This window comes from Gigantopelta aegis, chromosome 4, assembly GCF_016097555.1.
Source record: "Gigantopelta aegis isolate Gae_Host chromosome 4, Gae_host_genome, whole genome shotgun sequence".
NCBI classification, from domain to species: domain Eukaryota; kingdom Metazoa; phylum Mollusca; class Gastropoda; order Neomphalida; family Peltospiridae; genus Gigantopelta; species Gigantopelta aegis.
In genome coordinates, this window is record NC_054702.1 from 109,772,514 (window position 1) to 109,797,243 (window position 24,730).

The following is a 24,730-nucleotide window of genomic DNA, read 5'->3' on the forward strand; positions in this document are numbered from 1 at the left end:
CTATTGTTAATGCAGGGCTATTCGTATCCGTTCAAAAAACAAATATTCACTATTGTTCAGATTACCATTTTAACTAAATAAAGCGATCTCTGATATACTATTATTTGAGACACCAGTTGTATAAGTATTGTTTATGCTGGGTTATTCTTTAATCAAAGGTAATTCATTCACTGTAGTATCCAGCATAACATTATAACTTGTGATACAACTTTTTTTAAATTCTGTTAAACAAACATGCCTGTTTTTTCAATCTGGAGATGTTTTGTTTTGGTCCATAGAACATTGATTGAAATGATGATGTCTGACTGTATGATTTTGTTGTGTGTTGTAACAGGTGTTGAAGAAGAGCCAGACGATAGGGCTGAAGATGATGATGACAGTGTTGACGATGATGACTTCAGTGAGCACGATGACAGTGATCACGACACTGACATCGTGGACAGTGCCAGCGACACGGAAGATGAACCACAGCTGACAGTACTCGGCTCCAAGAAGTTATCACTACGTAAAGAACAGAGTCTGAGAAAGAAAGGTCAGTTATAGTGGGTATGGAAAACTATGTCATGTCATTATAATGTTGTGGTCAAACATAATTATCATCTTGTTTGGATTAAAAATAAACGCTTGTAATTTTTCTTAATAGCTTGGTAATTGTCTAACAGTTTGTGATTGCTGTTGATCAAATGGGAATGAACGTTACATTTGATCCGTTATTCTTCTTTACTTGTTTTTCTGTTCTGTTCTGTTAACGATGTCTGTTGACTGCAGAAACCTATAGTTGTGCTTTTGTTGTGCAATATAAATATGTTAAATGATCAGGAAGCCCTTTTTTGGACATAGAATAGTCTGTGTTAAAATGAAATGTTTAGCGTGTGATTTATAGTATTGTAAAGATGGCAGCTTCACTTTCAGATTCGTTTGCGATGGTGGAGAAGACGAGCTCAGTGAACCTGGACTACCTGGACAGCCAGGGCTGGACGGTCATCCACCACCTCGTGTGTCCACTCAGTCTCGGCACCTACGACAACGAACAAATGCTGTATGTGCTGGCTAAAGCTGGTGCACTTTTGACTGTGAAAGACAATGCAGGTTTATCTCCCTTGAACCATGCCTTAATTCGGGGAGCTCCAAGAATTGCCAGGCAGCTACAAAAGTTGATGAATATAGAAGCAGAGAAGCATGTAAGTAGGGTTACGTAGTTGAAAATTACATTAGCATTGTGATTGTTTTAAATGTATCCTTTCCAAATGAAACTCTTTTTTTTTTCCTTTATTGCTATTTAAGCCCAGTATTTTCATTCTGATGTAACCACAAGATATTAACATCGCAATCACCACAAAACTGTTGTATCTCAGTTACAGTCTGTCCAGTATTTACACATAATGTTTGGAAACAGCAGGCCATATATTTCTTACTATTTCAATCACTGCCACAGGGCAGCATTTCCTGCTGGAATCAAGCAGATAGTTGAACAAAGAATCCTCTCTTCCTCTGTACATCCACAGCAAGTTACCGTCACATCTGACCAAATAAGCCACAACACTTGTCATGCCAAGAAACTAGACTCTACTTGCTATTATCTTTGTTACCTAATATTGCTGTATTTCATTGTGACTTGTTGTTTTCCTGTGCAGGAGAAAACGACATTTGTCTCGTTTGAGGTGTCCGACGGGCTGGATGCCAGCAGCAGTAACGTGGAGTTTAACTCTGACGCAGACAAGATGGTGGAAGAGTTGGACAAAGCCGTCATGGACGTTGAGGATAAAACAGAAATGATGCTGAAAGCTGACAAATACTGTAACATCCGGAATATTGGGTGAGTTTAGATACTTTTGGTAACACTGGGGTGAGATGTAACTCGGTCATAGAACACGTGACTGAGGTTTGAGGGGTCATGTAATCAACTGCACTATATGGACTTAAGGTGGGGTGGGGGGGGGGGGGGGGGGGGGGGGGGCCTTAAAAATGAGAATCATTTTCCCACTACTGGTGCATTAAAGGTTAGCTGTGTATTGTGTATCGGAAAATGCATGTAAACCGACCCATGCTGGTTTATCATTAGGAGTATACTGTATGGGAAAAATACATGTAAACCGACCCGTGCTGGTTTATCATTAGGAGTATACTGTATGGGAAAAATGCATGTAAACCGACCCGTGCTGGTTTATCATTAGGCGTATACTGTATGGGAAAAATGCATGTAAACCGACCCATGCTGGTTTATCAGGAGTATACTGTATGGAAAAATGCATGTAAACCAACCCCTGCTGGTTTATCATTAGGAGTATACTGTATGGGGAAAATGCATGTAAACCAACCCATGCTGGTTTATCATTAGGAGTATACTGTATGGGGAAAATGTATGTAAACCGACCCGTGCTGGTTTATCATTAGGAGTATACTGTATGGGGAAAATGCATGTAAACCAACCCATGCTGGTTTATCATTAGGAGTATACTGTATGGGGAAAATGGATGTAAACCGACCCGTGCTGGTTTATCATTAGGAGTATACTGTATGGGAAAATGCATGTAAACCGACCCGTGCTGGTTTATCATTAGGAGTATACTGTATGGGAAAAATGCATGTAAACCGACCCGTGCTGGTTTATCATTAGGAGTATACTGTATGGGAAAAATGCATGTAAACCGACCCGTGCTGGTTTATCATTAGGAGTATACTGTATGGGAAAAATGCATGTAAACCGACCCGTGCTGGTTTATCATTAGGCGTATACTGTATGGGAAAAATGCATGTAAACCGACCCATGCTGGTTTATCAGGAGTATACTGTATGGAAAAATGCATGTAAACCAACCCCTGCTGGTTTATCATTAGGAGTATACTGTATGGGGAAAATGCATGTAAACCAACCCATGCTGGTTTATCATTAGGAGTATACTGTATGGGGAAAATGTATGTAAACCGACCCGTGCTGGTTTATCATTAGGAGTATACTGTATGGGAAAAATGCATGTAAACCGACCCGTGCTGGTTTATCATTAGGAGTATACTGTATGGGAAAAATGCATGTAAACCGACCCGTGCTGGTTTATCATTAGGAGTATACTGTATGGGAAAAATGCATGTAAACCGACCCGTGCTGGTTTATCATTAGGAGTATACTGTATGGGAAAAATGCATGTAAACCGACCCATGCTGGTTTATCAGGAGTATACTGTATGGGAAAAATGCATGTAAACCAACCCATGCTGGTTTATCATTAGGAGTATACTGTATGGGAAAAATGCATGTAAACCGACCCGTGCTGGTTTATCAGGAGTATACTGTATGGAAAAATGCATGTAAACCAACCCCTGCTGGTTTATCAGTAGTATATGTGGCAGCAGCGCATTTCGTCCCGATCAGTTGTTGAAATTGTGATATGTTAGGCACCAAAATATTCTGAAGTGTTAAATATTCTTTACCTTTCCTATTAAGACGAAAGTAAAATAATTTTGGGCTTCGTATTCAAATACATCTATCAAGCCAAGCACTAGTAGTTAGGTTTTTATATATTAACCTTTGTTTGACATCCAATAGACAATTTATTTTGGTATGTTGAAATGTTATTAAACATTCATGGATTCATTAATTTATACAATTGTTTTTTTTTAGTACATATTAGTGGAGTGGCAAAAGTAACATTGATGATTAAGACAGACTTTGATCCCTTTTCAGGGAATATTTTTGTTCTATAAATTTTGGTTGTCATTTGGTGATCAATTAAAAATACTGTTTAACATTTTAGAACTGTGTAGCAATCTATGATATTTGATTAGCAATTTGTGACATGATTCTGAATAAAATATTCCCTGCTTTATAATAGTTGAAGGTATCTCAAATGATGTAAACTTTCTCTGAAACTCATCCCAGTATTTGTATTTTGATATTGTTTGCTTTTTTCACACATGCTGATCATTTCGTGTGTTAATATGTTTTCAGTGAGGTACTGCACGACAAGAAACAGAACATTCCATACAGTACCACCCTGTCCAAAGTGGACGTAAGCAGTGGTACTTTTGGCATGTACAACTTCTACAAGATGCAGGTGGGTTTCTTATTGAATGTGTGGTCGGTCTGATTATTGTGGCCATCCATAAAAACCTCTCGTTTCCTTTGACTTGAATGCTATTTCAGAAGTAGATCAGCATTCTGTATTTTAATTTTTTTTAAATATTATCAGATTACAAAAATAATATTTTTAAAGTGCTGTGCCAGATGTATGATGTATTGAGCTATATTAATCAAGATATTATTTAATATGATAAGGGGGGAAAAAAAAAAAAAAAAAAATTAAAAAAATTATATACCGGTATATTTTCCATTTAAAAATATTCCCCTGAAAAACAGAACCAGCTGGATTCGTTTCGGGAATTTCCGTAGGATTTGATCCGTGACGTTACGAAGGGAATTCCTTTCGATAGTCAGCACCATTGTTCATTGCTTCTTTTGTGTTTATTATGGTTAAACAGCGTGTTGTTGGCGGCTGTAGCAATACAAAGCCGATAAATTTAGTCTTCACGCATTTCCTAGTAATGTTGCTGTGAGAAAGCTGTGTGTGAATTTGATTAAAACAACGTGGAAATACTGGACAGGAAGAAAATGCCGGAGACCGTTGCGACAGCAGACACTTTAGTTTCGATTTGTCCGAACTGGCTTGTCGTCTTAAGCGAGATATGGGAATACCATGTGTTATGGCTTTTAAAAGAAGATGCCGTACCAACAATTTGTATGCGACACAAAACAAATGACAACAAGCCGACACCATCCACACCGAAACGACCTTGGGGTGCATATCGTCAATGTCCCAAATTGCGTTATGCTTTCAACTCCGGTCAGTTTGTTTTCTCATGCATGGTTCGTGCAATCATCAAGGTCCGATTTGTTGTCGTTTGCATCTTGTTCATTGTTGAGGTTTTTCTTTACAGTTCGAGAACATTAAAACAATAAAGTACAGACAAGTAAGTATCTATAGCCTAGTCCGTCCCATCCTACAAAAATGTAGGGTTTTTTTGTAAAAAGAAAAAAAAAAAAGAAGAAGAAGCTAATTTTGTATGCATCTTAGAAAACAATCGGCTCAGAAATAAATGACTTGTAAATTCCATAGTATGAAAAAAGGCGTTTCCCTGTAAAACAGACTCTAAATGTATTAAATTAATTTTACTATACCTCCCACAGAGAAAACCTTTTTTTATACTATGGAATGTGCTATAATTTATTTATTTCTGAGCAGACTGTTTTTACAACTGCACACAAAAAAATAGTATTGTTTTGTTATTTCCAAAACACTTTTACCTTTTTTTTTTTACGTCTAAACTGAAATTATTCACACAAAAAAACATCTTCATAGATGGATGGGACGGACTAAAAGTCGTTTTTGTTTATTTTTTAAAATTAAAATAAGTTATTTATTTCTGAGCAGACTGTTTTCACAACTGCACACAAAAAATAGTATTGTTTTGTTATTTCCAAAACACTTTTACTTTTTTTTTTACGTCAAACTAAACTGAAATTATTCACACAAAAAAACATCTTCATAGAGGGATGGGACGGACTAAAAGTCGTTTTTGTTTATTTCTTAAAATTACCGATATCGGGTCCACTTGACTCGTAGTTATTTATCGTCTATTCTACTACATCACAAGTATTAGAATATACAGTGTAGCAAAATAATTAGCACGTAAAGCTAAAGAACAAAACAAGAATACAAGTTGTAAATTAGTGGTAAGCTGTCTCCACGACCATTTTCATCGTCATCTGTCAGGCCGGTGGTTCGTCGGAAGATGTTCCAGGTTCAAACTGACAAGGCATTATTTGTTGTGTTGCACAAATATTAGTCCAGTCGTCATTACTACACTATTCATCATCGAAAGAAGAATCGTATGATCAAGCTTGGCAGTTGCTGTTTGTCCCACTTTCGCTTGCGCTGGAAGTCATCTTGTGGTAGGTTTCTGTGAAGCGCATTCCCTTCGTGACGTCTCGGCTGTTTACAGGCAAATGTTTTTACCGAGAATTTTACTCGGTCGTTTCCGGCAGTGTTCTACGGGAGTGATGTTTTAATACTTTTATGGGGCATTTTCGTAATTATTGATTTACATATCGGTGTAAAATGTTATTGCAATGAATTAAGAAAGCATTTAATTGTGGAATTTGAAATTTTAGTGTATGGTCTGGCACAGCACTTTAAAGTTTGGCCTAAACAGCTGATGATTTTAAAAAAATATTGTTTACATGGTTTATTGAGTTTTTCTGCTACTCTTAATAAATTAAATCTACATACATTTTATTAAATTGTTTGGTTGTCTTGTATTTATCATACACATGATTGTATTATTTATTTTTCAGATTGTGGTACAAAAAGGGAAAGAAATTTATGTTTTGTTTACACGGTGGGGTCGTATTGGCGACCCAGGTCAGTTCCAGCACACTCCATTCCAGAAAGCGGAAGAAGCTATCAAGGAGTTCTGTAAAATCTTCAGGTCAAAGACGGGCAATGACTGGAACCATTTAGATAGGTTAGTGGGTAATTTTACGTAGATGAGGTAATAATTTGACCTAAATGAGATAGAAACTTCGCTAATATTACCTAGATGAGATCGTAATATTACCTAGATGGGGTAGTAGCTTCAGTAATAATACTTAGACGAGATGGTAATATTATCTAGATGATGTAGAAACTTCAGTTATATTACCTAAACAACATAGTAATATTGCCTAGATGAGATAATAACTTCAGTATTATTAACTAGATGAGGTAGTAATATTACCAATATTATCTAGACAAGATAATACTACCTAGATTAGGTAGTAACTTCGGTAATGTTACCTAGATGAGATAGTAATATTACCTAGATAAGGTAATAACTTCCGTAGTATTACCAAAATAAGATAGTTTTATTACATAGATGGGTGATACTATTATTTAAACATTATTTACACTGAGAGAAATACTTGGATAGGTTTTATTGATAACTTCTTTTTTTTCTCCAGTTTTGAAAACCATCCCAAGAAGTACCGTTTGATTCCATATGAAGATAAACGGAAAAAAGCTCACAAAATTCAGTTTGAACTGAAGTCTGACCGACCTTCAAAGCTGCCATTGTCTGTTCAGGATATTGTAAAAGAAATGGTAAGTGCTATTAATTAGACTCATAAATGTTTTCTATTTTAGTACAAAGTTAAAATTGTAGAATTTCTTAGTAATGTAGTAGACAGCTGTTCAATAGATTTGTGTTTGTTACAGAGTGGTGTTGAAATGCTCACAGCATCTGTAAAGAAAGTGGGTCTTGATCCAGACTTCATGCCGTTCGGTCGCATTAAGAAACCATCTCTCATTTCAGCAAGATTGTTGTTGCAAGAAATCGGGTATGTACTTTGTAAGATTAAAAATATTTAGTGATATATTTTATACTGAAGTTTAATGGTAAACAGTTAAAGAAAATAGGGTGTGTACTTCTTAATGTAATATGTTAGATTATGAAATCTAATAATGTATTTATTACTTCAGTATGTTAAAATATTCATTGTTGGTTTTGCATTAAATGTCTTCAAAGAATTGTCATCACCTTCTGCCAAAATATATAGATAATTTAGTGAATTTATGTTCAACTTGTGTTCAAGTATCTGTGTATAATATGAAATAAAATTATCTTAAAGAAAACGAGTGTTCCATGTACACTTTGTTTGACACCCAATAGTCAATCTCTATTTTTGTGCTGGGGTGTTAAACCATTCATTCATTCATGTTCCTGTTCATGTACTGTCAAACTTGTTATACAGGGCTCATCAAATGTTGCTTCTGGATTTTTATGTTGAACACTTCTGAAGTATTCTCTGAATAAATCTGATACAAATGTTTGGTGAAGAGTAAAGATATTGGATTAGATTCAGAATTCTGATATGATAATTTCGGTCGCATTTGTTGCAGAGAGCTGATCGAAACTGTCAAAAAGCAGCAAAAAAATATGTTGAATACAAACATGCAGGAATACCACAGCAACTGTGAACAGGTTAGTGGGTCTTTTATTATGGAACTCAATTTTCATAATTTCATAATTCCTTGTACTGGGCACCTGCACAATTTGGCAAGACCTTTTTTCTCCAGTTTGCATTAAGTTGAAATTTTAATTTATCTATAGTAATTTCACATAAATATAATTGTCATAATCATGCACTGTCTTTGTCATGATACTGAGATTTCTTGTTTTTGACTGTTTATACTTTTATAAACTAAGATCAGTATCTGTCAGTTTATTAGCAAGTTCATATGAGACGGGTTTTGTTGAGTATTTTTGTTAAGTGATTACATTTGTTTGGCAGATCTCAAAGCTGACAAGTGAGTACTACCACTTGATTCCAGTCGGTGGGTTCGAGTATGAGCAGATTCGACCCATTGAAAATAAGGCAATGTTAAAGAAACATCTGAGACTCGTAGCTGACTTAATGGACCTTGAAGTGGCAAGCAAGATGTTGCTTGGAGCTCAGTATCGTCTTAAAGGTGAGATTATGAGTGACAGATTCTCCAGACCAACAGTCACAGTGACCAGGGCTACAGGTTTCACTTTGTGTGACAAGTGTATATGAGGTTAAAGACAGTTCGCATATTGGCTTGCTTTCAGCTGTTGTCAGTGAATATTCTGTAAAGATGGGTAGATATGTAGATTTCACCCTGCCAGTACGCACTCGTTCCACAGACTGACACAGACACCTTGTTGTTGCTGATGAAATGGTGTGTTTTGGTGTTTTAAATATTGCTAAGCTTTAGTTCCTAGGTTAATAATCCAAAGATGACAGCGGGTATCTTCTATATTTTTGGGGCTATGTTCCCAAAGCCATTGTTACATGAAACGACATTGTTAACATGTTGGCCAAATTTCCATGTTCTCGAAGATGTCTTGATGAATGTCGTAAGCCTACAATATCGCTATATTAACAACAGGTCCAACCCTGTTGTTAACAGTGTCATTTATTGCATGTATGTCGTAATGTTACCAATATGTGAAAATGACGGCTGCGTTGTTTGCAGTATTGGAACATAGGCGATTAAGGAGACAACAAACTGTCCCAAGGGTGAGTTGAGATCGAAGTAATCCTCTTGATTTCATGCAAGTTGTTGAGCTGCAAAACAAGTATAGACTTGACAGGGTTGGTATGTTATATCTGTGTAGTGAACCGCAACTAGACCTCGAAAGGCCTACACGTAGAAGCGCAGCATCAATAGGTTCCGCGGTTCCATTATGGGACATCTCACTTGTGCAAGTGGGGCCTGGTCTGTTACTGTAGCTGTTACTGTAGCTGTATCTTCTACAAGCATCCCTTCTGTACATGTTGGTTTACTGGAACTTGTTGCAGGTGCAGATTAGGACATGTTTCTCAAGTCGGGACGTACCTGCGGGTGAAGCTTCAATTCCAGTGGTTATTCCTTCTATGGCGGTCTCCCTGATGATAGCTACTACATGTTAATCCACCGGTGTCATAGTGATGATATAACCACCTCCACCAGTCTTGTTTTGGGCTTTTCTTTACTACTGTTCTTTGTTTTTAATCACAGACCAATCACACGATTTGCAACATTTTGTCAACGGTGCACCTCACTGATGATACAGCATTAACACTGGTGGTCACTGAAACCCACGCAGATATTTTCTTATTGTTTTACAGTCACTGAACTTGGAAAATAGTATGCTGATGAACACCAACAGCATCCGCCATTCCTTCTAGTTCTGTTGTTTTGAACCGTGTTCGTGTTGTTCAGCCATGCTTTCTGGTTAAATGCATTAGTTCATTGAAGTCACGCACACGCACTGCACGAACGTGCCTTACACATGTATAGTATAACGACATAGTGAATTCCTTTGTTACGATAGACTTGGAACGACACCACAACAAAAATGAAATGACACTTTTGGCCAACTGTCGGTATATTGTCATTCATGCCATTTTACGAATTCGTTATGGCCAAACGACCAACGTCTTCGGGAACATGGCCCACGGACTTCAGAATTATCAGACAATTGTTCCTGTTCTATTTCTTTGATGAAGAGTTCAGAGTATCCATCTGCTTTTCAAAACTTGCTAAGATTCCCAGAATGTTTTGTACACTTATTTTTATCTCTGAAAATGACACCTACTTTTGAAAAGCTCAGTTATGATTCTTCCGGGTCATCTGCATAATTAAAGGCCACTTTAAGCCTAAAATAGTAATGTACCTGAATTAAGCAGTTATCTTATTATCCACATGATTCAACATAACCGGATTAATAATAATCATATGAAGCACACCTGTAATAACAAATGTAATTTTGGGAAGTGACGTCATAACATGACGTTGCTTCCCCAGTCCTAGCTCAGACATTGCATGTGAAATATGACGTAATTTCGTCGTCTCCTCCTAGTTGTGGCTGAAACATTTTGAGTTGGGTCTTGTTATTCATAAAGAAAACAACAATAATAATATCAGTGTTCTACACTCGGTTTTATAACTTACTCTTCTTTGGCTAGTGGACAAATTTTTTTTACTAGCCAAGCTAAAAATGTTACTCGCCACAGTGTGACACTACTAATATTGTGTATCATTTATGAATGTGTTGTAACCATCATAACATTATAGATGACTTATGCTGCTAAATTAAATAAATAGCTTGAAACAGTGAAATTGTTTAGTTTTCACTCAATCATGAATCTGAAATGAGGACCATTTTAGAACTGATCGCATGATGAAGGAGGTGGGAGGGACTGTAATATATTATAATTTTATGCCTCATATGACGGCTATTTTTTTCCTACATATCCTACCGTTTAACTAAAATATTATTTTGTGGGTGGTGGGTATACAAAAAAAAAATCTCTCTCCTCATTTGATTTATGCCAGCAACATGCTTGCTAATTTTTCTACAATAGGTATAGTGCATTGTGTCAGTATTATCGTCATGTTGAAACCACAGAAACTGAAGTTTTATTAAATTTTCTACGTTTTTTGTCTGGCTCTGTTTCGGTTTTAGCTGCAGATTTCTCAGATTGGCCTCAATTCATTTGACTTTTAAGTACTTGTTTCACCTGTCTCGTCTTCTTGATTAGCATTTGAAGTTTTAGATTTTCGTTTTTCTAAAGAATTGTAATATTTTAAAATTTTGCCGCTTTGAAAGTTTCGCTGTGAAACAGCACATACATCTACACACTAAACACAGCAAGAAAAAAGAAAAGAAAAACGCTAACTGGGGCTGCATTCGATTTGAACGATTGTAGAAACGTGCGTAATGGGTCAGCAGATCAAACGCAACACTTGGGTCCGTTCAATAATTACATAGTGGAAACTTTGGCAGGTTTACTTTTTACCCTGCTCCACATAACATTTTGTAAAGTTAAGACCACTATTCCTTCTAAAATTATGTAACACTTTGTCACCCCATCCACTTTTCACTGCCACAGTTATGCAATTTAACCAAATTATTCGGTTTGCATTTTTTTTTCTTTTGAATTTATTATTTTAAATAAATAATTGATTAAAAATTCATCTAATAGAAAATATGGCCATGTATGGTTGCCGGTATTTAGTTTATGCTTTAAAAAAATCACTTTGTTTTAAAGACGTTGTCGGTAAGTAAGTCTTTGACCAGCAACCCCTCCCCTCCCCTCCCCCATAACGTTTGTAACGCATAGCATGGTGCATCAAAGAGCATTACGTAATTGTTGAAATGCTTATTTTGTAATGCATTGTTTAATAATCAGTCTCCATTTTGCATGTTTCGTTACAATGTGTATAGTATGAACAGTGAGTGAGCAACCTTTACTTGATTTTGTACTCGTGTTCTTCAATCGAATGCAACCACCAATAATGTACCATAGTGAATCGGTTATGTATAGTACAATACAGAATTCGGAACTTCTTTATTACATACTGACCTCGGTGGCATCGTGGCAGGCCATCGGTCTACAGGCTGGTAGGTACTGGGTTCGGATCCCAGTCGAGGCATGGGATTTTTAATCGAGATACCGACTCCAAACCCTGAGTGAGTGCTCCGCAAGGCTCAATGGGTAGGTGTAAACCACTTGCACCGACCAGTGATCCATAACTGGTTCAACAAAGGCCATGGTTTGTGCTATCCTGCCTGTGGGAAGCGCAAATAAAAGATCCCTTGCTGCCTGTCGTAAAAAGAGTAGCCTATGTGGCGACAGCGGGTTTCCTCTAAAAACAGTGTCAGAATGACCATATGTTTGACGTCCAATAGCCGATGATAAGATAAAAAATCAGTGTGCTCTAGCAGCGTCGTTGAATAAAACAAACTATTACATACATGATCCAGAAATCGATATCAATTGAGATATTCCAAATGGTTGTCTGCATTAAAATAACATACCAATCAAAATACCTGGATTGTTTTCGCAAGTATCTGGATTGTTTTCGCCAAATCACTAAAATCAACGATGAGTTCTGAACGGTACCGACAATTAATACGAAATTCACAGTGATCAATCGGACAACTTCGTAAATAACAAAATGTTCCGACTGCACAATGATGTCAACAAATTTCATTTGTTTTCACTGTTAGGACTTTGAACGCACATGGCAAATAATTTAATACTTAGACGTTTTTGGAGTCAGGCAACGATAATAAATTCAATCGGTCGTCATGCCAACATTTTGGTCGCATTGGTGACCATTTTGGTCGCAACGTAGAACACTGAATATGGATAATAAAGAAATTATTACACTCGCATGTGAGTCATGCTGATTTTACAAAACTCGTGTCAGGATTTATGTATTACCCTCGTTCTCCTTGGCCAATACAGAAATCCTGACACTCGTTTCATAAAATCAGTACGACACACAAACTTGTATAATAATCTCTATATATTAAACACCAGTGCATGATAGTATGTTAGCGGATACCTACCCAGTTTCACAGAACTGGTGTTTCTCATGAGGTGGTCAGCATTCAAAATATTGATGTTTAATAACAGATTTCACTGGTTGACCTTTCTAATGTTGGTGTATAAGGGTGTATACTACCAAATCAAATCCCACAGACGACAATAGTAACATATGTGGCTAAAACTCCTACCTGCAGCATATCAATCAACATAAATGCCACGGATATAAATACTACCACCCCTCACACTTAAAGTGAATCAGAAAAAATTGGGGGTCAAGCTGCTGGTTTCTGAGATAACGGGTAGCGTCTATGACTACCCTAGTTCCACACAAAATTCGAGTACTGTTTTTTTACAGGTACCCCATACATGTTTCAAGCATAAGGTTACTAGACACATTGGTACTAGATGAAATAAAATTGCATATTTATTTTACCCAGATGAAACTATTATTTTTCACATCCAACACACTCATATTTATAACCAATCACAGGACTTGTGGTGTTCACTTCTCTATCAAAAGTTGGGTGCACCTCGAACTTTGACCCAGCCAGAAGTTATTTGGTTTAGTACTACCATAAATGAATTGTTTTTATAGTGTATTCATTGAGATCATTACACGTTTTATTTTTCAGACACAAACCCCTTGGATTACATCTATCGAGCTATTGGTTGTCAGGTGCAGCCGCTAGTGCCCGACAGTCTCGAGTCGCAGTACATTCTCACATGCATCCAGTCTTCAAGTATGTCACTTCTTTCTTTCTTCTGCAAGTGTATTAAGCCAATATTCACACATGCATCAGTACATTCTCACATGCATCCAGTCTTCAAGTATGTCACTTCTTTCTTTCTTCTGCAAGTGTATTAAGCCAATATTCACACATGCATCAGTACATTCTCACATGCATCCAGTCTTCAAGTATGTCACTTCTTTCTTTCTTCTGCAAGTGTATTAAGCCAATATTCACACATGCATCAGTACATTCTCACATGCATCCAGTCTTCAAGTATGTCACTTCTTTCTTTCTTCTGCAAGTGTATTAAGCCAATATTCACACATGCATCAGTACATTCTCACATGCATCCAGTCTTCAAGTATGTCACTTCTTTCTTTCTTCTGCAAGTGTATTAAGCCAATATTCACACATGCATCAGTACATTCTCACATGCATCCAGTCTTCAAGTATGTCACTTCTTTCTTTCTTCTGCAAGTGTATTAAGCCAATATTCACACATGCATCAGTACATTCTCACATGCATCCAGTCTTCAAGTATGTCACTTCTTTCTTTCTTCTGCAAGTGTATTAAGCCAATATTCACACATGCATCCAGTCTTCAAGTATGTCACTTCTTTCTTTCTTCTGCAAGTGTATTAAGCCAATATTCACACATGCATCAGAGATGTAATATTTTAGTATTTTGTTCTATTTAATTTACTTGGTCATAAATTTGTTTTTACAAAGTAGATTGGATTTCATCTTAAATGCTTAAAACTGATCTTTATTTGAGATTGGTAGATAATTTTCACTTGATTAAAATCTTTTGGGCTTTTATCACATTCTTATTACACACACATACAGAAACAAATCTAGTTTTAAAAACAGTTTCTTTTTTAAACGTCTTGACATGTCAGAGAACATGGTTTTAGCTTTCTTATGACATTAGCTAGTTAAATGTGTCCCTTTTTTTACTGATTTGTCTGGTGTCCGACCATTATCTGTCAATCTTTCCCTTGTTTTTAAAACTGATCTACTTGTAAAGCCTTATATGTCTATTATAGGTCGAGATACAAAAGTACACTCCTTGTTCAAACTGTCCCGTCCCGGAGAAGATGCCCGACTGGCCGCTTTGAAGCTCGATAATCATCAACTTCTGTGGCACGGCAGTAACCTTGGTAACATGATGAGTATTCTACACCGCGGGCTGTTGATAGCACCCGTGGAGGTCCCCATCACAGGACACCTGTTTGGAGAGGTAACTATTAGTAACAGTCTGTTGATAGCACCCGTGGAGGTCTCCATCACAGGACATCTGTTTGGAGAGGTAACTATTAGTAACAGTTTTGATAGCACCCCACAGGACACCTGTTTGGAGAAGGAACTTAGTAACAGTGTGTTGATGGCACCCGTAGAGGTCCCTATCGTAAGACACCAGCCCCAAGTTCAGGCAGCAAATGTTTTACTCATGTTTGTAAACTATTTGATTGGTTCCCAAAGTGGTAATTCGGTTTACTGTGTAGCATAAAAATCAGTCTAGCTAACGGTAACTTTTAGTACGTTGGATAGTCTAGTCAGTAGAGGTAATTGTTTAATGCTAATAGTCTGTTTTGAGAGGAAACTATTTAATACTACTAACATGGTCTGTTGAAAGCTCTTAAAAATGTGTTATTGTTAGCAATGTTTAGTCTTCACAACATTTGTTAATTGTGACATATGGTCTGTAGTGAAAAAATCTGTTGTGATATAGTCTATATCTTTACATTAAATGCAAGGTGGATATTTTTATATGCACTTTGCTACAAACAAGACAGCACATACCAGGGCCACCTGATGTACCTGTTGTTGGTGGTCCGGGCCTTGTTCAACTAAACAGTCTTAATATCTTCGTAAATGTCAATTTTGGTGACTATAACTTTTCCGTATGATTGCCAGCACATTTTACGATGCTATGTAGCTCACTGTCATCATAAATTACAGTAACAATTTACAATGGTTCCACTAACATAGATGTAGATGATGATTTTCTAAGATGGGTACGAACTAATTTGTGTATCCAATATACACGATATTCCTTATTAAGTTTGGCATTTGATGAAAAACAATGTATGATCTTTACACAAAGGTTTGGAAGATAACTAATGGCAAAGTTAATCAGGGATTTTCTATTATTTCAATTGTTAAGAGGGTCACTTGTAGCTTTGTGGAACATGTGCCAGCTATAAACTCGTTGTAATTCACTGTAATTCTTTCATGGAACAGGGCCCTGGTTAATACAGTTGGCCAACCATTGTTCATCTCACCCATTTGACCAGTTAACAGCAACGTCTGTGATCCCCTAAAACAAGTACACTTACTGATTTGTTTCCCCTCAAAGTCTATAATACATTTTTCACTAATGAATAAGTTAGCTGTTAAATTAAGTTTAGATATGGTCTTTTTTCTTCTTTATTTAAAAACAGCCAATGATACATAACAATTGAAACAGTAGTACAAGGACACATTTTCAAAATGATTTGTTTATTAAATGAAACTATTTTATTTACAGGGCATCTACTTCTCGGACTGTTTCTCAAAGAGCAGGAATTACTGCTACAACTATAGCCCCGAGTCGGATTGTCAGCTAATGCTGCTCTGTGAGGTAAGAAACAGCAAGGCTTTTCTTTTACACCTGTAACAAATAGTCTCCATAGATTTTGTTTGTTTTTTAATACAAATAAGGTAGTGACCACCTGTATAAAAATGATCTTGTGTATTGCCATATATTGCAGTGTATTAGCCAACTCCATGGATAAGCCGACCTCTTAGTTTGACCCTAAATATCTAGTATAACATCATGGGCCTCATTTATAAGCTGAAGTTATCTTTTGTCCCTTCAAGATAAAAATAAACAAGTTTGACTATGATATACTATATTTTAGGTTGCCTTGGACTGTTTGACTGCACTCATTCATTCATGTACTCTATTTTAGGTTGCCTTGGACTGTTTGACTGCACTCATTCATTCATGTACTGTATTGTAGGTTGCCTTGGACTGTTTGACTGCACTCATTCATTCATGTACTGTATTTTAGGTTGCCTTGGACTGTTTGACTGCACTCATTCATTCATGTACTGTATTGTAGGTTGCCTTGGACTGTTTGACTGCACTCATTCATTCATGTACTGTATTTTAGGTTGCCTTGGACTGTTTGACTGCACTCATTCATTCATGTACTGTATTTTAGGTTGCCTTGGACTGTTTGACTGCACTCATTCATTCATGTACTGTATTTTAGGTTGCCTTGGACTGTTTGACTGCACTCATTCATTCATGTACTGTATTGTAGGTTGCCTTGGACTGTTTGACTGCACTCATTCATTCATGTACTGTATTGTAGGTTGCCTTGGACTGTTTGACTGCACTCATTCATTCATGTACTGTATTGTAGGTTGCCTTGGACTGTTTGACTGCACTCATTCATTCATGTACTGTATTGTAGGTTGCCTTGGACTGTTTGCCTGCACTCATTCATTCATGTACTGTATTTTAGGTTGCCTTGGACTGTTTGACTGCACTCATTCATTCATGTACTGTATTGTAGGTTGCCTTGGACTGTTTGACTGCACTCATTCATTCATGTACTGTATTGTAGGTTGCCTTGGACTGTTTGACTGCACTCATTCATTCATGTACTGTATTGTAGGTTGCCTTGGACTGTTTGACTGCACTCATTCATTCATGTACTGTATTGTAGGTTGCCTTGGGCAGGACCAAAGAACGTCTATTCCTGGATGAAGATGAGGATGATCATCTGGATCCTGATATCAACAGTGTAAAGGTCATAGGTCGCAGGCAGCCCGACCCTGAATTTGATGTCACATTACCTTTTGGTACGTACTGTGTGATGTGCACACATGGTTGGTGTTTGATTGACACGGGAGGGGGAGGGCATGTATTCTCCCAACATTAGCCATCACTTTGTTTGATTCTGGTTATTTGACTGACCCTCATTTTTACTAGCCAACTCTAATATAATAAATAAAAAAAAGATGACCGAGAAATAATATAAAAGCAGTGATTTTGGTGGTGATATGATCAATTTTCCAAAATAAAATGTTGTTTATACCTATTCATTTTTTTTTCAGCGTGTAACAGGAAACTAAACATTTTGGTTTTGTGTAGCCTTTGGTTAATATTAATATGGAATGTTTAGAAAGTGGTACTTGAGCACAATGATTTTGTTTTTCTAAAAAAAAAAAAAATTCTTGCTTTTGTAGAATGCATGGTTTGTTTTTGTTTCTATTTTAAAAAAAAGGATTTTGAAATAAAAAATTAAAATGTTTCAGATTACTTTATCAAGTTGTGATACGTGTACTACATTCATGAACAGAACAGTGTTATTGTTACGTGGAATATTTATATTGGAATTGTAATCCAGGCATATTTCATATTGTAGGACCCCGGATGTCACTGGGACCTCTGAGAGAAGTGAGTTACGAAAAGAAACCGCATATGATGGACAGCGAATACATAGTACATGACGCCTCTCAAGTTTGTCTACGATATCTCGTGCTGTTCTCAAACTAGACGACATTCAGAACACAAATAGCATTCCTTGTGAACACTGGTTGTTTATATTTCTGTTCATCGCTCTACAACATATGTGGACTCGAAAGTATCGGTGTTATTTTTATTGAAACAGCTTGGTGCAGTTGAAAGATAGTGCTGATTCTTCGATTGTTTTCTGGCTGTAAAGTAAAGACTGATCGTTAATTTCATATGACTGCTTGAAAGCAGAGGACAAATGAAATGAAAGATAATTTTAACACTGGATCATTGCTGTGTGACGAAACTGTGCAACAATGCTGTATTAACTTTGTGAACATACCAGATTTGTTTTCAAGAGATATATTCCACCAGATTAGAAAAAACAATGGCTGATACATTTTTGATGCGTTGATCATTCAGTTTATTTCTTGATGTATGCTAATAACCATAAACTTTTCGCACATTTCATACATATCACTTTGATTATCATATTACATTTCGGTATGTAATAATAGATGGTGCAAAAACTGTCCGCATTTCTCCTCTATTTCTCTATTCCTGTTTTAAAAAATGATTAATCTCAACCTTTAAGTTATCAGGAAGTACTTTAAGACAAACTGTTTGCTTATGAACATTTGTTTGGCTTCAGTCTGAATTCGAACTGAGATTTGGTATTGTTTTCAGGGCTTCTAGATCATGGTAGCTCCACTCTCATAACTAGTAATATTCAGTGTTGGGCTAGTGGCAATGGCAACTGAAATGTTTTGATCAAATGTTACAGTTAAGTCTATTTTGTAAATATGAATATTCTGCCCTCACTCTAACTCCCAATTGTAGTGTTTTCAAGCTCTATCTATCTGTTTAGGTGACATATCTGATTATCTTATTATTTACTAAAAATGTTATTAACTTAAAGTGAAGTAGGGCTAGTAAACAAAATTAAATCACCGATCCCATGGCTAGTGGATTTTAAATTTTTTCTAGAGAACCTGGTTTTACTAGTTCAGATTGGCTTTTTTTTTTCTCTCTTGAATTGGTTTGAGGTGTGTACACAGTTCATATCTGTGTTCATGTTTAAGTCTTCATTTGCAGGTCTGTGCCTGTAGAGTTGTTAATGAAGGTATATGGGATGTGTTCACAGTTGAGTATTTGTGTTCACATTTAAATCTTCATTGGTAGGTTTAGAGTTGTTTAATAAATGGAATATCCACCATTTAGCCTTTCGTAGGTTGGATGCTTGTCTGTCAATAGTTAAGTGGAAATTGTTTTTAAAGCACCCAGTAATATATTATATAAATTGACAATGTGACAAGCTAACCATTTCATACATTTATACTTTAACCGAGAAGAAACTGAATAGACTTGCTCTCTTTCAAACTTAATCAAATCTAATAGGTTGCCTTAAGAGCATTGAAAACCAAGGAAAAAAGTGATTGTCCTTTCAGTTCAGCTAGTTGCCAGTTATATACAGAATAATGCAGGATTTGGGGTAGGTGAGGCGTGGACAACCAGGTATCGGACTACACACATCTGTAACACACTGGGAGTAACTAGGAGCTTGCTGGAAATTTACAAACAAAATCCCATTCAGGACTTCACCCATTTGCCTCTCCCCCCTCCCCCCACCAAATCCTGCACCTTCATTGGCCCATGGTTATTTTAGAAACTACATGTATAGCTGACAGGAATTTAACCATCACTCAAGATGTTAAAACAGTTTAGGTTGTGTTCAGTCTTGTAGATGTGAATAACAAAGTGAGAAGCAAAAAAAAAAGAGTCAAATTTCTGTTAGAATCCAGCAACTTGGGTTGCTTTAGTGCATGTGCAGATTGAATGTGGTGAGTGTTTCCTTTTGAAGTTCATTAAATGTACATCATCGTCTTCTGAAGTTCAGTATATTTACTTCCTCTTTGTAAACTGTGAAGTTATTACTAATAATGTACATGTCCATGTAAATACGGTACTGAAGATAATGAATTACTTTCAGAAATATCAAACCTTTGTAATTAATTTCCATTTACAATTGTAAAATTCTTAGATATACATGAGACTAGTTTGATTTATTTGATAATTTTATATATGGTTATTTTAATATATGCACTGTTAGTATGTAGTTTTATATTTTCCTTTGATGAACCCCGATATAACAGGTTTTTGTCTAGACTAAAATTAATGCCAGGCAGAACCAATTTTTGTGAAGTAAGAAAAACATTTTGTTAATATGGTTGGGCAAAAATGCTTAAAAGTGCCTGGTAGCTTTACTCGGCACGGCCTGGCAACAGCACTCTGACATCACGATTTTGTTGTGCATTTAACTAATACAATAACAGAAACATAAAATGGTGATAAATGTTGTCTAACTAGTGATTTGACTAAAGTTTATAGTTTACATTACCATTCTGTATTGTTGGCAGCTCAAGACAGATCATTCTTAAATTATGAACAATAATTTTGAACTTGCTGTTTTAGTCTCCACATTAATGTGTCCGTTAAATTTGTGTGTTGTATTTCTTTATAACATTTTGTCCTTTGTTTTTATCCTTTTAAAGAATTAGTGTGGTTTCATTTGCTTCATATACACATGTTAATACAAAAAATGCAGGTATTTCTATTTCTGGTATTATTGCCATTGCTGTATACTTACAATAATTCAATTCTGTGTTAAAGGACCTTTAGTCAGACATTTTAAAGCCTATAAAAGAAACACCATAGAAGACAATGTTAGATAGAATATGCAAGACAATTTTTTTTTTAAGTTTAAAAAAAAGGCAATATTGTGTTTATTTACATGTTTATTGTCTAAATGATCATTTGATTTCATTTTGGAGGGATAAACTGAGTGTTGCTTTGCATTAACAGTTATATTTACACTATCTGTTTGCAAATGTCATCACTACTTAAGTATGTCCACCAATGGCACAATTTTAAAAGCTTTTGATAAATGAAGTAAGTAAAAAAGAAAGTTTTACGCCAAACCAATGTATGGTATGTGGAGCATTAAATTGTTTGCAAATCATGTTTATGTCGAGTTTAAATTTGTTGGTTATTTTTTTATTATTATTATTATTATTTTATTTATTTTTTGTAAATTAATTCCAGTTTATTTTAATACATGCTATATTTCATATAATTTTTGTGTTACTGGATGTTAAGTGGGTGTTAGCAAGATATTATTAATATTGTTGTGATTTCTTATAATGCATCCTTATTCTATGTGGGACTATGTTGTGTAATACAGGGTAGGGAGGGTTTGGTGAATCTAAAATTTAAATCCTAAATTTTCCCAAAACAATGTGAAAGCAAACTTGATCAGTGTTATTAATTCTGACATAAGTAGTTTGCATTTGACTGCATCATGTGGAAACATTACAAGTAGAGTTTTATGAAGCAAGTGTCAGATACCACATGTTAGTAGGATTTCCTTTTTCTTCTTTTCTCTTTTCAAATTGTTGTAAATGAATTTCAGTTTAATTTAGTATGCTATAATGTATTTAATTTTGTGGTTACTGTATTTTCAGTGGGTGTTTGCTAGATATTAATATTGATAGGGTTTCTTTTAATTATTGTAAATGTTTGTATTTGCATTAAATATATATTTTATATTGCATATATTTGACTGGAATCAAATGGATCAAACTATTTTACACTGTATGCCAAAAAACAACAAAAACAGATGACTTTTCATTGTTGTATTAAGTGTTGTGAATTATGTTTAAGATTTAGAAGATATTTTTGTTCTTGGGACAAAAATATATATTGAATTTTGCCTATAAGATATGAATATACATTCTTACATTTAAGTCGACTGTAACTTTATGAGCACAGCTACTAAATGTGTGTGTGCCTTGGTGTGTGTAATAAATCTTATATATGTATGGCGTGTTATATTAAATTTACAGCTTACAAACCCCAAGCCATTAAGCAAGCCAGGGTTTTAGTGTTTGTATTTAGTCAAATATTTTATAATGACAATTGTTTGGAAATTTTCATATCCTTGTTTTATAAATAATTTTGATTTTCACAACTTGGTCATTCATATACTAAAGGCATGCATTCATAACAAAACTAAACAAATTTATTTCTGTGCATGGTTTTTTTTGTTCTTCTTCCTTTCTGTCTTTTGTTTTTTTAAACAGGAATTTTGTTTGATGCATGTTTTAGTAATCACAATTTTTCTGTTTAGAATATTGTTTTATTTTTGTAAAATATGAAGCATTGTTCACATTTAGAAGAGTAAATTTGTAACTTAAAGACATTTTACTGTGTACATTTCTATATCCGTGTGTATCAGCGAAATGTATTTCCCTGTTGTATTATGTATGTGCGTTGATGTCTAATGTCCTGTATTTAGCACCTAATGGATCTGTACTGAACTTGTCATTTGTCAATACCCATGTGCTCATTGTCTGTGTAGAAGCCACGTCTCATCACCGAGTTCACTGGCACTGTGAAATCTAGTGAAATAAAAAACATAAAATAAACTTGTTTTCACTTATTAACATGACTTCAAATTACAATGAATCAATTTACCCAGTCACTGAAATTAGTGAAATAAAAAACATAAAGTAAACTTGTTTTTCACTTATTAACATGACTACAAATTACAGTGAATCATTTACCCATAGTCAGGTCCCATTTCTTAAAAAAGTGCTTATTTATCGAAGTAGGAGCATTTCTTTAGGATTATATCAAACATATTTTTCTAACCTAATTTGGGAGTGCTGAATCCAAAAAAATATATATATTGGCCTGAGAAATGTTTAGGGGGTCAAAATTACAAAAATAAAATGGTAGTAATCGAAATTAGGATTGTGTTGAAAATACATTGTATCTAAGTATAATAGTGTTGCAGGTTATATTTTAATCTATTTTTGTGCGACAATTTCTTTAGGATTGTATCCAACGTACTTTTCTAACCAAATTTAAATATGCTGAATCCAAAAACATGTTGACCATTTGAAAAATACTGCTTATGTGGTCAAAATAAAACCAAAAATATGCCTTTATATTTGGATACAACACATTTTCGACAGTAATAATGTGTATACGTTTATATTATGAAACCCCTAAATATAATTTTTTAGATTGACAGCATACTAGTATTTATTTGTATTCAGCAAACCTATATTAGCATAGAAGAAAAACATCTATGTTTTCAAACAATGTAGATACAAATGTGTTTACAGGCATCGAAACTAGAGGCAACCATAATTTAGAGAGAATGGATTTACGATCTCGGATAGGAACTGAGGTTTTTTTAAATGTATTTTAAATAGTTAAAAGGAAAAAAAAAAAAAATATATGCCTAAATCTACGTTAACATCAGCTTTTGAAAGATTTTATTTCTGTACCTGCCATATACATGCATGGATCTAACATTTTAAAATATTTATTTTATTTATTATTATTATTATTTGTTTATTTATTTATGCATTTTTGAGGAGAGGGGGTAATATCAATGTAATGGGGATTTTGGATTTGATTTGTTTGGATTTGTAGGTGATAAAAATATTGACCCTCTGAAGCTAGTCAGAGGATTGATATTTTAGACCTTTATTTTGCATAGGCTTGGAGAGGTCAGGGTATGCGTTACACGTGTGCGCGCGCACGCACACACACACACACACACACACATTGAAAGGCTATCTAAATAGCTTAGCTCATAATTCTCCATGTAATGTTATTAGAAACTATTTTAGTACGGTCAGACTTGATTATAGACAATCAGAATCAATAATGTTTTATAACAATTATGTGTGTACATATTTTGTGTATAATTATGTAACAATTACAAACACAACTACACATTTAATAACTGATCCCTCCAGTTTGCGGTCCACCCTCCTTCTCCGGTTACCGGCCTCTATTGAAACTTGCGTTTGCAAGATGTCCTTTAAATTTTAAATATGGATACATTTGATAAATTGGGCTAGCAAAAACTAATTATCATACTTACTTGCTTATGCCTATTTGCTCGCTGGGAGCATAGGCCATCGACTAAGGAACGCCACTGTTCTTTAAAATGTTGAAAGATCAAACAGTTTTGCCATGCCAAATCAGGTTCAGGCATGTCTACCTTGGTCATGGCCTCTGCCAGTGACAGAGAGTGTGTGTAACTTGGAGGTTGGTGGGTGTAAAGTTTACGTCAAACAAAACGCTCGGCCAAAAGTTTTCAATTGAATTAGGGAAATCTTAAGTGGGCTGTTTTAAAAAACAAAAAACAAAACACGGTTTTGACAAGTCTTGAAAGGTTAAAAAGCACAATGACCCTATACCGGAGGAAAGGTTTGGATAGGTTGGTGTGTCCCTGAGCATGTAATGTTGGAATATGTTGTCGTCCTTCAAGATGATTATATAGTCTTGGGATAGGTTGGTGTGTCCCTGAGCATGTAATGTTGGAATATGTTGTCGTCCTTCAAGATGATTATATAGTCTTGGGATAGGTTGGTGTGTCCCTGAGCATGTAATGTTGGAATATGTTGTCGTCCTTCAAGATGATTATATAGTCTTGGGATCCTGCAAATGGCTTGCCATAACTCCAGTCTTGGTGGTGTGAGGATCTTCTTGCTCTTTCTTGTCGAGTTGATCACGTACAGTGGCTTGTCGAGTTG

At 35.5% G+C, this 24,730-nt stretch overlaps 1 protein-coding gene across 1 annotated transcript in view; it reads left to right on the top strand.

The window, feature by feature from the left end:
- LOC121371731 (poly [ADP-ribose] polymerase tankyrase-like) overlaps positions 1–22,600 on the top strand; it is a 99,804-nt gene extending 77,204 nt beyond the window's left edge. The window contains exons 38-51 of the mRNA XM_041497833.1: positions 335–532; positions 913–1,181; positions 1,635–1,816; positions 3,945–4,050; positions 6,348–6,517; positions 6,993–7,131; positions 7,246–7,367; positions 7,930–8,011; positions 8,322–8,499; positions 13,508–13,615; positions 14,653–14,846; positions 16,137–16,229; positions 17,326–17,461; positions 18,028–22,600. Coding sequence (XP_041353767.1) covers positions 335–532; positions 913–1,181; positions 1,635–1,816; positions 3,945–4,050; positions 6,348–6,517; positions 6,993–7,131; positions 7,246–7,367; positions 7,930–8,011; positions 8,322–8,499; positions 13,508–13,615; positions 14,653–14,846; positions 16,137–16,229; positions 17,326–17,461; positions 18,028–18,158 — 2,108 coding nt within the window. The 3' untranslated portion in view covers positions 18,159–22,600. The remainder of the gene's footprint in view (positions 1–334; positions 533–912; positions 1,182–1,634; positions 1,817–3,944; positions 4,051–6,347; positions 6,518–6,992; positions 7,132–7,245; positions 7,368–7,929; positions 8,012–8,321; positions 8,500–13,507; positions 13,616–14,652; positions 14,847–16,136; positions 16,230–17,325; positions 17,462–18,027) is intronic.
- Positions 22,601–24,730: the final 2,130 nt, after the last annotated feature.